Raw genomic sequence first — 14614 nt, forward strand, 5'->3', positions numbered from 1 at the left:
CTGTGGGGCCAGGCCTGCCACCCTTCCGAGGAGTGACGCCCTCTGTGACAGTGGAACACCCAGCGGCAGCTTGAAAACCACGTAATTCCAGTTCCCGAAGGCCAGTGCTCCAGACACAGCCCCTCCCGCCGGCTCCCTGCCCTGTGCCCCCAGCTCTGCACCGACTCAGACTGCCCTTGGCCTCGGGGACCCGGGGAACACCCACAGAGGCCCTCACAGCGTTGCCTCCTTCCCCCGTGCCTTAATTGGCACAGCTGTTGTTTAGTCGCTCAGTCGTGTCCGACTCTCTGCATCCCCAGAGACTCTAGCCCACTGGTCTCCTCTGTCCATGGGATCTCCCAGGCAAGAATACTGGAGTGGGTAGCTATTCCCTTCTCTAGGGGATCTTCCAGACCCAGGGATCGAACCCATGGCTCCTGCATTGCAGGCAAATTCTTTACCACTGAACCACCCGGGAAGCACCATGAATGGCAAACTGCTAATCCTTTCCACAAACTTCAAACTATAACCCAGAGAAGCACTTTCAATTAGAGATGAAAAGTTACAAGCCACACAAATGAGAAACCCTGAAGGCTCTGGGGAGCGAAGGGTCTAGCATCACGGGTAAATGGTGGCGTTCACTTGGGAGCCAGCCGTGGGTCGCCAAGGAGAGTAGTCCAGGGTGGTCAATGCTTCTCAAAGCTGGTGCCACCCCCATCCCCCAGCCGGGGTGGGGTGTCCCAAATGCTGACATGTAATACATGTACATTTTCTAACTGTGAGATCTGTCCCACTTAAAGGATGGCCCTGTTCGCACAGCTGATACCTTCCTGTTTTAGAGAATGCTGAAATGGCAGAAGCAGCTTCCTCTTTATTGGCGTCCCTGCTGGAACAAAGTGTTGGCCCAGAGTCCGTGGCTGCCCGCCCCCTTCGTTTTTTGTTAAGTCTGAGAGCTGCACCCCTAAAACCCCAAGCCTGGAGTCAACAGAATTGTCTTTTGACACCGTCCACTGGAAACGTGAGGGTAAAAAGAAGTCCCCACCCCTTGGCCCCACGTGGTGGGCCACCGAGATTTTAAGCATGTCAAGCCCCAGACCCACACAGGCTCCTGAGAAAACGAGGCTGACGCGGAAACCACAGAAGTTCGATCACGTTTCCTCGTGGAGGCACCGCTGACCACCTTCTCTCACTGGTCAGTGGTTGGCCCTCAAGGGAAAAGGGCAGCCTCAAAGGTCTGCTCACCGCCCCGGAGACGGGCTGCAGTCCCAGGCCTTTGTGGGGGCAGGCCCCGGCCCCCCAGCCTCTGGCTTTGATGAATGAGCTGGAAGATGCCTGCTGTTCCCTTGTCTTCTGGACCTTACTTTCCTCATCACGAGCTTGAGAGCTCTGACCTAGATGCTCCTTTCGAGAACTCCTTCCAAACTGAGCACCGTCACTTCGTGCTAAACAGTTTGGAGGGGGATCCAAGACCGTTAAGAAGAAAAGGGGGCCTCTGAGGAAAGCCCGGTGGACTCGCTTTGCACAAAGACAGGCGAACGTCTGTTGCCGGTGGAGAAACACCTGCTTTGCTTCAGTGAGGTTTGGAGGCCATGTTTGTAGGTTTGTGTGTGTGGCTCTTTATGGAAGGATTCAGCTCTGAGGCCTTTTCTTAGCACAAATTTCAGGTTTTTTTCTACCACTAAATGACACCGCCCTTATGACAGAAAGTGAAGAACAACTTAAGAGCCTCTTGATGAAAGTGAAAGAGAAGAGTAAAAAAGCTGGCTTAAAGCTGAACATTCAGAAAACTAAGATCATGGCATCTGGTCCCATCACTTCATGGCAAGTAGATGGGGAAACAGTGGCTGACTTTATTTCTGGGGGCTCCAAAATCACTGCAGATGGTGATTGCAGCCATGAAATTAAAAGACACTTACTCTTTGGAAGGAAAGTTATGACCAACCTAGACAGCATATTAAAAAGCAGAGACATTACTTTGCCAACGAAGGTCCGTCTAGCCAAGGCTATGGTTTTTCCTGTGGTCGTGTATGGATGTGAGAGTTGGACTGTGAAGAAAGCTGAGCGCCAAAGAATTGATGCTTTTGAACTGTGGTGTTGGAGAACTCTTGAGAGTCCCTTGGACTGCAAGGAGATCCAACCAGTCACTCCTAAAGGAGATCAGTCCTCAGAGTTCATTGGAAGGAATGATGTTGAAGCTGAAACTCCAATACTTTGGCCACCTCATGCGAAGAGCTGACTCATTGGAAAAGACCTTGATGCTGGGAAAGATTGAGGGCAGGAGGAGAAGGGGATGACAGAGGATGAGATGGTTGGATGGCATCACCTACTCGATGGACATGAGTTTGAGTAGACTCTGGGAGTTGGTGATGGACAGGGAGGCCTGGCGTGCTGTGATTCATGAGGTCGCAAAGAGTTGGACACGACTGAGCGACTGAACTGAACTGAAATGACTAAAGCAGAAAACGGCACAAGGAAAATGCTGCCTCGTGCAGGAGACCTGCGGGAAGGGGCTTCTGCTGTCCTGTGTTCCTCTGTCTGGGCCCAGGCCTGGTGCCAGCACGTCGGAAACTCAGCATCTCGCTGCTGACGAGCGTCAGGCAGTGTGTTTCCACCCTCGGGCCCTCAGCCCATCGACATCGCCAACAGCATCCCAGAAACACATGTTTCTGGTTCTCCCTCAAAGCCCCTAAGACCCCGAGGCTGAGGCCCAGGAGTCTGCAATTCCATGCTCTGGGGGCAGGCAAACCAGTCTCTCCTAAGTGTTCGTGAGAGGAGAACAGACAGGTCTGCTGTAAATGCCCCCGAAAGGAGACTAAAGGCAGCTCGGAGAGAGGGTGTCTACAGTCATTGCTGGAAAAGCTCGTCCTTAGGAACACAGACGCGACTTCTGCCATGAGAATATAGCGCCAGGATCTGGATTCCAAAAACCGAGCCCATTTCTAAGAGCATCTCTTTCATCTGATGGTGGAGATTTGGGAGTCTTTTAGACCGAAATCCTAACACATTCTCAAAGGTAGGATTAAAATTCTTGTTCAGTGAAGCGCAGGCCCCCTTAAAGCTCTGTGTGACCATCTCTTAAGCCGTGGGGCGGAAAAAACGTGAACATTAGCCAGCCCGTATTCATAGACTTTGGTGAAAGGAAATCAGAGGCCTATGGAATGTATCTGATTCTAGATAACGAACTGGTTTGGGTTCCAAATGGATGATGGATTCAAAAAGACGTTTTCCTGTGCCTGAAAATGCTTCCCTCACCAGGTGGAGGCTAAACTTCTCCTGCCTAAGAGCGAGCAGTCGGTGCAATAGTGATTAAGTTTCCCTCTGCCCTGTGCATGTCTGTGTGGGGGGAAACCACTGAAAGATGAGGCCTTGCTAAGAGGACAGAGAGAGAATGGGGGGATCAGAGATGCTGTCGGGGGGGTGGGGGGAGGCGGCGGGCTAGACACAGACAGGCGGCCAGGGGCTGGGCAGGGGTGATGGGGTGGGCACGGCACAGTTCAAACCTGGCCCGGCTGAACCTTGTGGGCCTTTGTCCTGCTTATGCTGGTGATGTTTTGGGACCAGACATGCTACCTAACTATGGACTCAGCCATGGCTGCTGTAGAGAACACCCGTACCCTCAAGAATATTCTGCCCTGGGACCAGTGGCAGGAAAATGGACAAGAGCTCCTGGACCCTTTTTTTTTTTTTTGTCCACTATACCCGTAACATAGTTCCATTCTTTCTCTGAAGCCCACTTTTAAAAGTATTTTGCAAGTTCTTTTCCCTGTTGCCTGAGCTTCCCTGGTGGCTCAGATGGTAAAATCGTCTGCTTGCAACGCTGGAGACCCGGGTTCGATCCCTGGGTCGGGAAGATCCCCTGGAGAAGGAACCGGTAACCCACTCCAGTGTTCTTGCCTGGAGAATCCCACGGATGGAGGAACCTCGTAGTCTACAGTCCATGGGGTGGCAAAGAGTCGGACACAACTGAGCAACTTCGCTTTCGCTTTTTCGCTTTTCCCTGTTGCCAAGTAGAGTGTTAGCCCCTACTGACTATTATTATCTGGTGTGGTTGTTATCCGGAGCATGAAGTCTCCCCCACAAGAAAGGTTCAGCCGCCTCTATAAACTCCCAAAGGCCCCAGCACCCACAGCTGCTGCTTGGAAGGGAGCTTTGGATGGCACGGAGCTGGCCCCCAGCACTGACCTTCTCCTGGTAGAGTTTGTGCAGCCAGGCCGCACACTTGTCCTCCTCCTCCGGGACTTCTTCTAGAGGAATCCGCCTGCAAGGCAGAGAGTGGCTAGCAGAGGGGAGGCCCACGGCAAGTGCCCCGAACACTGGTTCAAACTAACAACGTTCAAACTAACATAACTAAAGGTGTTAGTTCAAACTAACACCTTTCAGCTTCTATTTCGGCAGCCTGGATAGCGTGCAAGTGAAAGGGTAATGCAATTGATCAAAGGAGGGGAAACCCACACCCTCCTTGGACTGGAGAAATTTAGGCCCGATGCAGTCACGGCCCACCAGGGGATGGGCCAGGGCCCATTCAACAACCCAGACCCATCCAGGAGGATGCCTGCTTCTCCACACTCCCTAGCCTGGACTATAACACATAAGTGAGATGCTGCTAAAGTGGTCTCCATTTGCTTCTAGGTCCCTTTGTAAGTTCTAGAATGCTTGTATCTGTGTCCATTTCTATGGAGCAGATATATCCTCCAAGAAAAGGGTTCAATAAAATAAACTCTCACACTCAGCCTCAAGAATGACTGTAAAATACTGTCTCTCATTTGTTCAGACCCGAGCTCTTTGATGAGAGAGAGTCAGAGAGTGGCTGGGGAGAAGAGAGTTTTAACCTAATTATTTACAACAGAGCATGAGTCTCTCGATATAAACAGGACTGTGAACGCATTCCGTTCAATGCTGACTGCAGACACGAAATTATTGGCACACTCCCCTGGGAGAAGGTCTGTGGGTCATTTGTGACTTATTTGCTTTGGGATGGGCATTCCATTTTCTGGAAAGGAAATGGAGCCGACTTACCTAACGTATAAATCGGCGTGATATTTCTTGCCATTGAGGACTCCCAGCAGTGTTGGGTTTTCATTGTTTCTGAAATTGAGTGTACAGTCATATACAGCTGAAACTATAAAAAATAAAACAGATACAAGGCAGTATATAGCGTGTGAACCCAATTCCGGTTTGTAATATACATACTGGAAAACAAGAATCAAATTGCTGGCTGATTATCTGGGAATGAAGGAACTATGGTTTCTTCTTCACACTTTGCTATATTGTCCAAACACTCTACATTGAACACACATCATGTTCCATCATCATAAAAGCACACTATAACTTGGTAATAGAAAACACTTATTATTGAGGTCATATCAATTTAAAGCAATGCTACAATGACCCATCTAGGTGTGCTACAACAGGTATGTAAACAAATATTAACAGATAAAGCAATCCAAAGAATACTGTCTAAGGAAGTCTCTGAGTCATGGCAATGTAACCATTCTATGGGCATTTTTCCCCTAGAAAAATATGATTGTTATAAAATGAGAATAAGATACTGGAGACTTCCTAAGGAGTTGAAATATGGTGTAGTCAGTTGACACATGGCTGGGAAACAAACAAGATTGTGTGATTTTAATGTCTACCCAATGGTGAGTTAACCTGTGAACATACTGAAATGGGACAACAGAGGGTGAGATGGTTGGATGGCACCACGGACTCAGTGCACGTGTGTCTGAGCAAACTCCAGGCGATGGTGAAGGACAGGGAAGCCTGGCCTGCTGCCGTCCATGGGGTCGTAAAGAGACAGACACGTGGCTAAGCGACTGAACGATGAACAACGAATATGGAAGTTATGTCGACACCCACCGCTGCAGCCCCAGGGCCTGGCCCAGGCTTCATGAATGCTTCTTGGATGGGGGAGGACGCCCGAAGGAACAGTGAGGGGAGAGCAGGGTGGAAACACGGAGTGCCAACTGATGGCCCTTCCTACACAGCCAGTAAGATAGGACCGGACAGTGAAGAGAGCAGGAATTTTGCAGTCAGCCTGGGTGTGAGCCCCAGGACCACGTGTTCCCAGCTGTGGGATCTCCTCCTGGACAGTCCACTCGGCCTCCCTGAGCCTCATTCTCCTGGAGAACGGGGGTGACTCAGGACGATGAAAGTCAGCGCCTCCCAAAGGGTCCAGCGCCCTGTGCTCGGTAGACTTTAGCCAGAGCCCTGCACAGCCGCACTACCACCAAGAGAGAGCGGCTGATGGGCGGGCAGAAAGTCACGTGGTCTGTCTGTTTGCTTCTGATTGGCTGCCCAACCACCACCTGGGGCCACAGCGGGGGCTCCGGCAGCTGGACCAGGTCTTAGCCAAGGGCCCTCCCGCTGACCTGAAGGGGTGAGGGCAGGCAGGCCCCCACCTCCCACCCCCAACCCAAGCAAGAAGACCACTCCCCTGTCCTCCCTGGCGGGGAGAAGAGGTCCCCCCGACCCCAGGAAGAGAAAGGCTGGTGGAGAATAACTTTCTCAGTTGAGTACATCGCCCAGCCATTGTAAGCACAGAACGAATGACACAGAAGGAAAATCCTTCAGGCTGCAGAGCCCCAGGGTATGAGGGTTCATGCTGGGTCAAGGGTTTCAAAACACACCTCCTTTCTTCAGGCCGCTCTGACATAGGAGCCTGACGCTTGCCACAGAGGTGGGAGTCCCTTCGATTAATCAAGCATAGGGGACAGCCCCCAGGAGGTCCCCCAGAGAACAGCCTAAATCTGCAGGGTTCCCTCCTTTTCCAGAAAAGAAACCTTAGGTCTTAAAGTGACAGAACCGGGCCGGGCACTAGACACACCTGCCTGCAGAGCCCAGGAGCACGAGGGTCCGGCCCCGCCCGCCAGGCTGCCTGGGTGTGACCATGGCCCACCGTTAGAGCCGCTTGGGATTAGTTCCCCCATCCTTCAGCCCCAACTTCCCCATCTGCGAATTGGAAATCAAAACGTGTTTCCTTCGCTGCGTCCAGCAGGCACACACTCCGGTCATGTTGTGTGTGAGATGCTTGTGTTGCTGGGTGTCAGAAGTGCCCCGCCATCACCCATCATCATTATTACTATCCAGGGAAGTGGGGCAGCCTCTGGGCAGCCTGGCCCCTTCCGCCTGTAGGCAAAGCTCAGGGAGTCTCACGGGTCACCCCAGGCAGGGAAAATCAGAACCGGAAGCTCGACACCCCCGCCTGGAAGAGACCGCAAGGGGTGAAGCGGGCAGCAGAGGGCTCTGAGTCAGAGCCAACGTTCAATGAGATGTTTACGACGTGCCAGCCCTGATGCTGAGTCACCCACGTGTATTTTCTCATTTAAGCCCTGCTCATAACCCTAAGAAGTTTTACAGAAGAGCAAACGGAGGATCCAAGGGGTGGGGTGAACTGTCCCCGGGGTCCACAGTGGTGAGGGGAGGAGCCAGCCCCATCCCCAGGCCTCCTGACCCTGCTGGATGGAGCAGCTGCCAGGAGGTGTGTCTGCGAGATGGAGCAGGGCCACGCATTCCTGAGCTGGTTGCTGGACTTCACCAGGGAGCGACAGGGAGCTAGCTGACAGGGAGGTTCTAGCCTTTGGGGTGATACCAGAGCAAACCAGGTGTGCTGGCAGACAGCTGGGGCCCCTCTGAGGCCCGGCTCCCAGACGGAAGGGGAGAGGGGCCACCTCCAGCAGGTCCTCGGTGCTGGGAGCTACTGAGTCCCGGACCAGTGGTCCCTTCCTCTCCCTGGAGTGATGGCGGGTTGCCTGGGTGATGTGAGGACTAGAGGCGGTGATGCAGGTAGCAGGGGGCCAGTGAGGAGCAATGTGGGGACCGCGGGCAGGAGGGAAGCGAGGGAAGACTCAGCGGAGGGGCCAGGGTCGCCGGGAGCAGAGTCAGAGACCTTTAGGACCTGCACGTGCTGGAGTCAGTGTTGCCACTGTTCCCCCGCGGGACAGGTCAGCGTGATCACAGGGACCCGCACGTGCTGGAGTCAGTGTTGCCACTGTTCCCCCCGCGGGACAGGTCAGCGTGATCACAGAGCTCCGGGGGGTCCCCCCGCCCCGAGGCATGGGGACGGCAGAGAAACACCGCAGTGTCCACACCTACATCCTCCTACCCCCATCCCCAATGCAGGCCTGGGAGGAGGTGGGGGCCTTGGCCTCACCGGGCGATGTGGCTGGGATTCAGGGGGTGCAGAGAGGGTGCAGGGGGGCATCGGGGTGGGGTGGGGTGGGGGGACTAGGGTGAAGGAGGGGAGGAGAACCCCTAGATCCTGCCTCCCGAGAGATGAGGGACAGGCAGTGGGGCCTCCAGGGCAGCCGCAGGGCAGGAAAGGGTAAAAACTCGCGTTTCCAAACCCAAAGGGAGGAGGGTTCAACTGGAGACCAGAGACTGGAGCAAGCTGGCTTTGTGGCTACTCGCGTCTCGTCTTTACCTACAGTCATCCAGGGCTCGGACGACAAGGCCACAGAGATCATTGTCTGGGGGTGAGGAGGGGGTCAGCTAGTGCCACAGACGGGCAAGAAATGCCACACAAAGCAAAACCACCCCAGAAACCTGGGCTGACCTGGCGCGGGACCCCCAGGGAACCCAGCGCCGCCCGCAGCCTGCAGTACCGGCGCCGAGCAGTAGAGGGTAGGGTTGGCCTGGTGTGCACGCGTGTGCACGTGCTGCACGGTGTCTGGGCACGTGGTCGGTGTTCACAGTGGTGTGTGTGCAGTCGTGAAGGGCTGTGGCCACTCGTGCGACGCCGGGAGCCTGGACCCAGGCTAACCAGGGGTGACCTGCCAGCCTCTGTCCCTGGCTCCCCTCTGGGTGCTGGGGGTCCCTTTCCCTGGCTGCAGGGGGCCCCGCGGGGTCATCCTTACCTACATTTCTCAAACTCCTCACGGTCACCGCGAAGCCCTTGGTGCGAGGCAGCAGGTGGTGCTTGAGGCTGGGCAGCCCCTTGGCCTGGGCCACCTGCATGCTGATCTGGTGTTTCTTCTCTGTGAACCGCGTGCCCTCGCAGTGAATCAGGAACTGAAGGGGACAGGACGGCCATCACAGACGTCCCTGTGGCTGCTCAGATAGCTGTGAGGTCACATGCTCAGCCCCGCGGTCACACACTCAGCTCCAGTGTCACACGCTCAGCCCCCAGGTCACATGCGCACACACACAGCCCCGAGGTCACACACACATCCGTGCGGCCGCTCAGATAGCTGTGAGGTCACACACTCAGCCCCGCAGTCACACGCTCAGCTCCAGTGTCACACGCTCAGCCCCCAGGTCACACGCTCACACACACAGACCCGAGGTCACACACACATCCGTGTGGCTGCTCAGATAGCTGTGAGGTCACATGCTCAGCACCACGGTCACATGCTCAGCACCACGGTCACACGCTCAGCTCCAGTGTCACATGCTCAGCCCTGAGGTCACACGCTCACACACACAGCCCTGAGGTCACACACATGTCCGTGCGGCCGCTCAGATAGCTGTGAGGTCATACGCTCAGCCCTGAGGTCACACCCTCAGTCCCGAGGTCACATGCTTAGCTCAGAGGTCACACACACAGCCCCGAGGTCACAGGCTCAGGCCCAAGGTCACATGCTTAGCCCCAAGGTCATACATGCAGCCTGGAGGTCATATGCACCATCCCCCAGCCACGCCACAGTCACACACAGCCCCACAGGAGCCTGAGGAAGTGACCAGGGCAGTGGTGGCCTGACAGCTGAGCCTGCCTCCCCTCAGGGCATGACCTCTGGCCCCCACGTCTATAGTGTTCAAGTCTGTGAGCTTCGAAGAGAGAGGGATTGTGTTTGAGGAGGCTCAGGAAGCAGAGGGATGAGTGTGTGTGTGACCAGGGCCCTTGAGTGTGTGAGTGTGACTGGGGCACCCCAAGTGTGTGTGAGTGTGACCATGGTACCCTGAGTGCGTGTGTGACTGGAGCACCTTGAGTGTGTGTGAGACCGGGGCTCCCTGAGTGTGAGTGTGAGACCAAGGCCCCTGAGTATGTGTGAGTGTGATTGGGGCACCCCAAGTGTGTGTGATCAAGGCCCCAGAGTGTGTTTAAGTGTGACCAGGCACCCCGAGTGTGTGAGTGTGACCAAGGCCCCTGAGTGTGTGTGTGTGACCAGGGCACCTCGAGTGTGTGTGTGACCAAGGCCCCTGAGGGTGTATGAGTGTTACTGGGGCACCCCAAGTGTGTGTGTGAGACCAAGGCCCCCAAGTGTGTGTGAGTATGACTGATCACCCCAAAAGTGTGTGAGTGTGGTCGGGCACCCTGAGAGTGTGAGTGTGACCAAGGCCCCTGCAAGTATGACCCAGGTGCCCAGAGAGTGTGTGACCAATCGCCCTGTGTGTGACCAAGGCCCCCCAAGTGTATGTGAATGTGACTAATCTCCCCGAGAGTGTGACAGTGATCAGGCACCCCAAAAGTGTGAGTGTGACCAGGGCCCCCAAGTGTGTGTGAACATGACCTGGGCACCTCGAGTGTATGTGTGTGACCTAAGCACCCTGAGTGTGTGTGAGTGTGACCTGGGCACCCTGATTGCGTGTTTGATGATCTCCCTGAGTGTGTGTGAGTGTGACTGGATGGCAAGAGCATGTGTGATGTGATCAGGCATCCCAAGTGTGAGTGACTGTGACTGCTCCAAGAGTGCGTGAGTGTATTCAAGGCACCCTGAGTGTGTATGAGTGTGACCAGGGCCTCTGAGTGTGTGTGAGGATGACCTAGGCACCCCGAATATGTGTGAGTGTGACCTGGGCACCCCGAGCGTGTGTGTGACAATCACGCCGAGTGTGTGTGTGACCTGGGCACCCTGAGTGTGTGTGTAATGATCACCCCAAATGTGTGTGAGTGTGACTGGATGCCCCAAGTGTGTGTGAATGTGATCAGGCACCCTGAATGTGAGTGAGTGTGACTGATTGCCTCGAGAGTGCATGAGTGTATTCGGGGCACCCCGAGTGTGTGTGTGACCTGGGCGCCCCAAGCATGTGTGAGTGTGACCTAGGCACCCTGGGCGTGTGTGTGACAATCGCCCTGAGTGTGTGTGAGTGTGGCCGAGGCACCCCGGGCATGTGTGTGACAATCACCCCGAGTGCGTGAGTGTGACCTAGGCACCCCGGGTGTGTGTGTGACGATCGCCCTGAGTGTGTGTGAGTGTGACCGGGGCTCCCTGGGCGTGTGTGTGACCAGGGCTCCCCAGGCATGTGTGTGACGATTGCCTGAGCGTGTGTGAATGTGACCAAGGCTCCCCAGGTGTATGTGTGATGATTGCCCCAAGTGTGTGTGAGTGTGACCTAGGCACCCTGAGTGTGTGTGTGACGACTGCCCTGAGTATGTGTGAGTGTGACCGGGGCTCCCCAGGCATGTGTGTGACGACTGCCTGAGCGTGTGTGAGTGTGACCAGGGCTCTCCAGGCGTGTATGTGATGATCACCCCGAGTATGTGTGTGACGATCACCCCGGGCATGTGTGTGACGATCACCCCGAGTGTGTGTGTGACCTGGGCACCCTGAGTGTGTGTGTAATGATTGCCCTGAGTATGTGTGAGTGTGACTGGATGCCACAAGTGTGTGTGAATGTGATCAGGCACCCTGAATGTGAGTGTGACTGACTGCCTTGAGAGTGCGTGAGTGTATTCGGGGCACCCCGAGTGTGTGTGTGACCTGGGTGCCCTGAGCATGTGTGAGTGTGACCTGGGCACCCCAGGCATGTGTGTGACGATCACCTGAGTGTGTGTGAGTGTGACTGGGGCTCCCTGGGCGTGTGTGTGACCAGGGCTCCCCAGGCGTAATTGTGATGATCGCCCCGAGTGTGTGTGAGTGTGACCTAGGCACCCCAGGCGTGTGTGTGATGATCGCCCTGAGTGTGTGTGAGTGTGACCTAGGCACCCTGAGTGTATGTGTGACTATCACCCGAGTGTGTGTGAGTGTGGCTGGGGCTCCCCAGGCGTGTATGTGATGATTGCCCCGAGTGTGTGTGTGTGTGACCTGGGCATCCTGAGTGTATGTGTGATGATCGCCCGAGTGAGTGTGTGACCTAGACAGCCTGAGTGTGTGTGTGATGATCGCCCTGAGTGTGTGTGAGTGTGGCCGGGGCACCCCGGGGGTGTGTGTGACGATCGTTGGAGCGTGTGCGAGTGTGACCGGACGCCCCGTGGGCCGCGCACGTACAAAGTACTTCTCGGGGTAGTCCCGCAGGTGCAGGAGGCTCTCGGAGACGGTCTTGCGGTCCTGCTCCCACTTGCGCGTGCAGAAGACCATCTCGGTGAAGTACCACATCCAGCCGATGATGGGGACGTAGGCCAGCTCCTTCTTAGCCAGGACCTTGGAGCCCTGAAACAGAGAGGGGGAAGCCCAGGCATCTGTGAAAGGGGGCATGAGGCCCTCCCCTGGGGCTGCCAGGGAGCTCCCTAGAAATAAGAGTGACCGTGCACTCCCAGCCCACAGAGACCGCTTGTGTCTTGCCAAGACATGGAGGCAAGGAGCCACTGACCTGGCCGACCGCCCACCAGTCAGCTGGAGATCAAGGCCATGCCAGCCTTGCCCCACAAGTGAGGGGGCAAGGGCCAGGCTCTCTGGGGGGCGGACAGGTGCTCCGTGGGGAGGACAGGCTCTACAGTGGGTGGACAGGCTCTGTATGGGGAGGACAGGCTCTGTATGGGGAGGGGAGGCTCTCCCAGGGGAGGACAGGCTCTCTATGGGGAGGACAGGCTCTCATGGGGAGGGGAGGCTCTCCAGGGGGCGGCCAGGCTCTCCTGGGGGCGGACAGGCTCTCTATGGGGAGGACAGACTCTGTATGGGGAGGGGAGGCTCTCTGGTGGCAGGACAGGCTCTCTGTGGGGAGGACAGGCTCTCTGGGGGGCAGACAGGCTCTCTGGTGGGGGACAGGCTCTCTATGGGGAGGACAGGCTCTCGGCAGGGGAGACAGGCTCTCTATGGGGAGGACAGGCTCTCTATGCGGAGGGGAGGCTCTCTATGCGGAGGGGAGGCTCTCCAGGGCTGGGGGCAGGCTCTCTATGGGGAGGGGAGGCTCTCTGGGGGGCAGACAGGCTCTCTGCGGGGGGTGGACAGGCTCTCTATGGGGAGGGGAAGCTCTCTATGGGGAGGCCAGGCTCTCTAAGGGGGAACAGGCTCTCTGGGGGTGGCCAGGCTCTCCGTGTGAAGGACAGGCTCTCCGTGTGGAGGACAGGCTCTCCGGGGGCGGGGGGAGGCACCCAGAGCGGTCGGGAACCCCCGGGGTCACGGGGTGCCGCATCATCCTTCACCAGCTCACGCAGGTGCCCGCCCCCAGGTGTGCTCCACCTTGCACTCCTCCCTGCTCCTCAGTGCCCTTGCTGGCTCTGTGGGTGGGGGGACACCACTCTCCTTACAGACCAGGACAGCAGCCCAGTGGGGTCTCTGGGTCGGACGCTAGGAAACCAGGAGGTGAACTCAGATCCGTAGGGGTACTGGGCGCGCTCCACCTGTGCCCTGGCCAGAGCCTCGCCAAGGCTGCATGTGTGCAGGGATCTGGTTGGGGGGGAAGGGGCAGGGGACACACAAGACCAGCTTTGGATCTGAAAGACTGCGTTCTACTTTTTTGCCTCTAAGGTTGGAATTAACCAAGATGCTCCTAGAAACAGCCGTTACCCACCATTGGCAGAGATGATGGAGGCAGTGATAGGGACCGGGGGTGGCCTTAGCGGTGACAAGTGTCTGGCTCTGCCCCTCCTATGAGGCCCGGAATAAAGAACGATACTCCACCACAATACTCCAAAACGATTTTCACTCTCTTTTCCTCAATACTCCCGTGACAGCTGCAAAGCTCAGCAGAGAGGCAATCCCCCGACCCACTCACGAGGGCCAGAAGAGAGGTGTAAACAGCCACCTGCTCCCTAGACCTTAGAAAAATAGCAAATATTCTAAAGGACATCAGTCCCGAATAATCAATGGAAGGACTGATGCTGAAGTTGAAGCTCTAATACTTTGGTCACCTGATGCAAAGAACTGACTCATTGGAAAAGACCCTGGTGCTGGGAAAGATTGAAGGCAGGAGGAGAAGAGGATGACACAGGATGAGACGGTTGGATGGCATCACCGACTCAATGGACATGAGTCTGAGTAAACTCCAGGAGTTGGTGATGGACAGGGAGGCCTGGCGTGCTGCAGTCCATGGGGTTGCGAAGAGTCAGACACGACTGAGCGACTGAACGGAGCTGAATTTCCCCTTTGGGAGAAGAAAAAGCAAAGCTGCCTTTCGGGTGGCGCCTCGCCACGTTTTGACTCTGGTTCCAGTTTTCCCACACACCAGTTTCCACACCTGCAAATCCCCTCGAAGAGAACCAAGCCTGAAGAATTCCCTGGCGGTCCAGGGGTTAGGACTCCAAGCTCCAAATGCAAGGGACAAGGGCTCGACCCCTGGCTGGGTTACCAAGATCCTGCATGCCAATCAGAGCAGCCAAAACAAGCAGAAAATGGAAGAAAGGAAGGAACCGCGCCATAGAATCTGAGGGCCTGCCCCAGAGGACCAGAGGGAGGTCCCCGCAGGTGGGACCACTCGCTGACAGAGGGCTGGGGGCTCACGGGGTGCCAGGCACACAGGTCACACTCTCTCCAGCTCACCACGCCCCTCGTGGAGGCCAGCTAAAGCCCAGCCCTTGTGTCCACGGATGGGTCTCAGG

General features: G+C 56.1%; 2 protein-coding genes across 5 annotated transcripts in view; both read right to left on the reverse strand.

The window, feature by feature from the left end:
* AGPAT4 (1-acylglycerol-3-phosphate O-acyltransferase 4) overlaps positions 1–14614 on the reverse strand; it is a 135632-nt gene that overhangs the window by 5088 nt on the left and 115930 nt on the right. For all 4 annotated transcript variants that reach the window (XM_061428489.1, XM_061428488.1, XM_061428490.1 and 1 more), the window contains 4 exons: positions 12126–12287; positions 8835–8988; positions 4996–5098; positions 4162–4237 (listed from right to left, as the gene is read on the reverse strand). In XM_061428489.1, the coding sequence (XP_061284473.1) occupies positions 4162–4237; positions 4996–5098; positions 8835–8988; positions 12126–12287 (495 nt within the window). The remainder of the gene's footprint in view (positions 1–4161; positions 4238–4995; positions 5099–8834; positions 8989–12125; positions 12288–14614) is intronic.
* Positions 8997–12117, reverse strand: LOC133254267 (uncharacterized). The gene is made up of 2 exons (XM_061428492.1): positions 11681–12117; positions 8997–11259 (listed from the first exon to the last, which is right to left on the reverse strand). Exon 2 carries the CDS (start codon positions 10553–10555, stop codon positions 9623–9625), a length of 933 nt encoding a protein of 310 aa, XP_061284476.1. The 5' UTR covers positions 10556–11259; positions 11681–12117; the 3' UTR covers positions 8997–9622.

The sequence above is a fragment of the Bos javanicus genome, chromosome 9, assembly GCF_032452875.1.
Source record: "Bos javanicus breed banteng chromosome 9, ARS-OSU_banteng_1.0, whole genome shotgun sequence".
Classification (NCBI taxonomy): Eukaryota; Metazoa; Chordata; class Mammalia; order Artiodactyla; family Bovidae; genus Bos; species Bos javanicus.

Excerpts from the sequence above, each read along its gene's own strand:
- LOC133254267 (XM_061428492.1), bottom strand. The coding sequence starts at position 10,555 with ATGCTCTTGCCATCCAGTCACACTCACACACACTCAGGGAGATCATCA.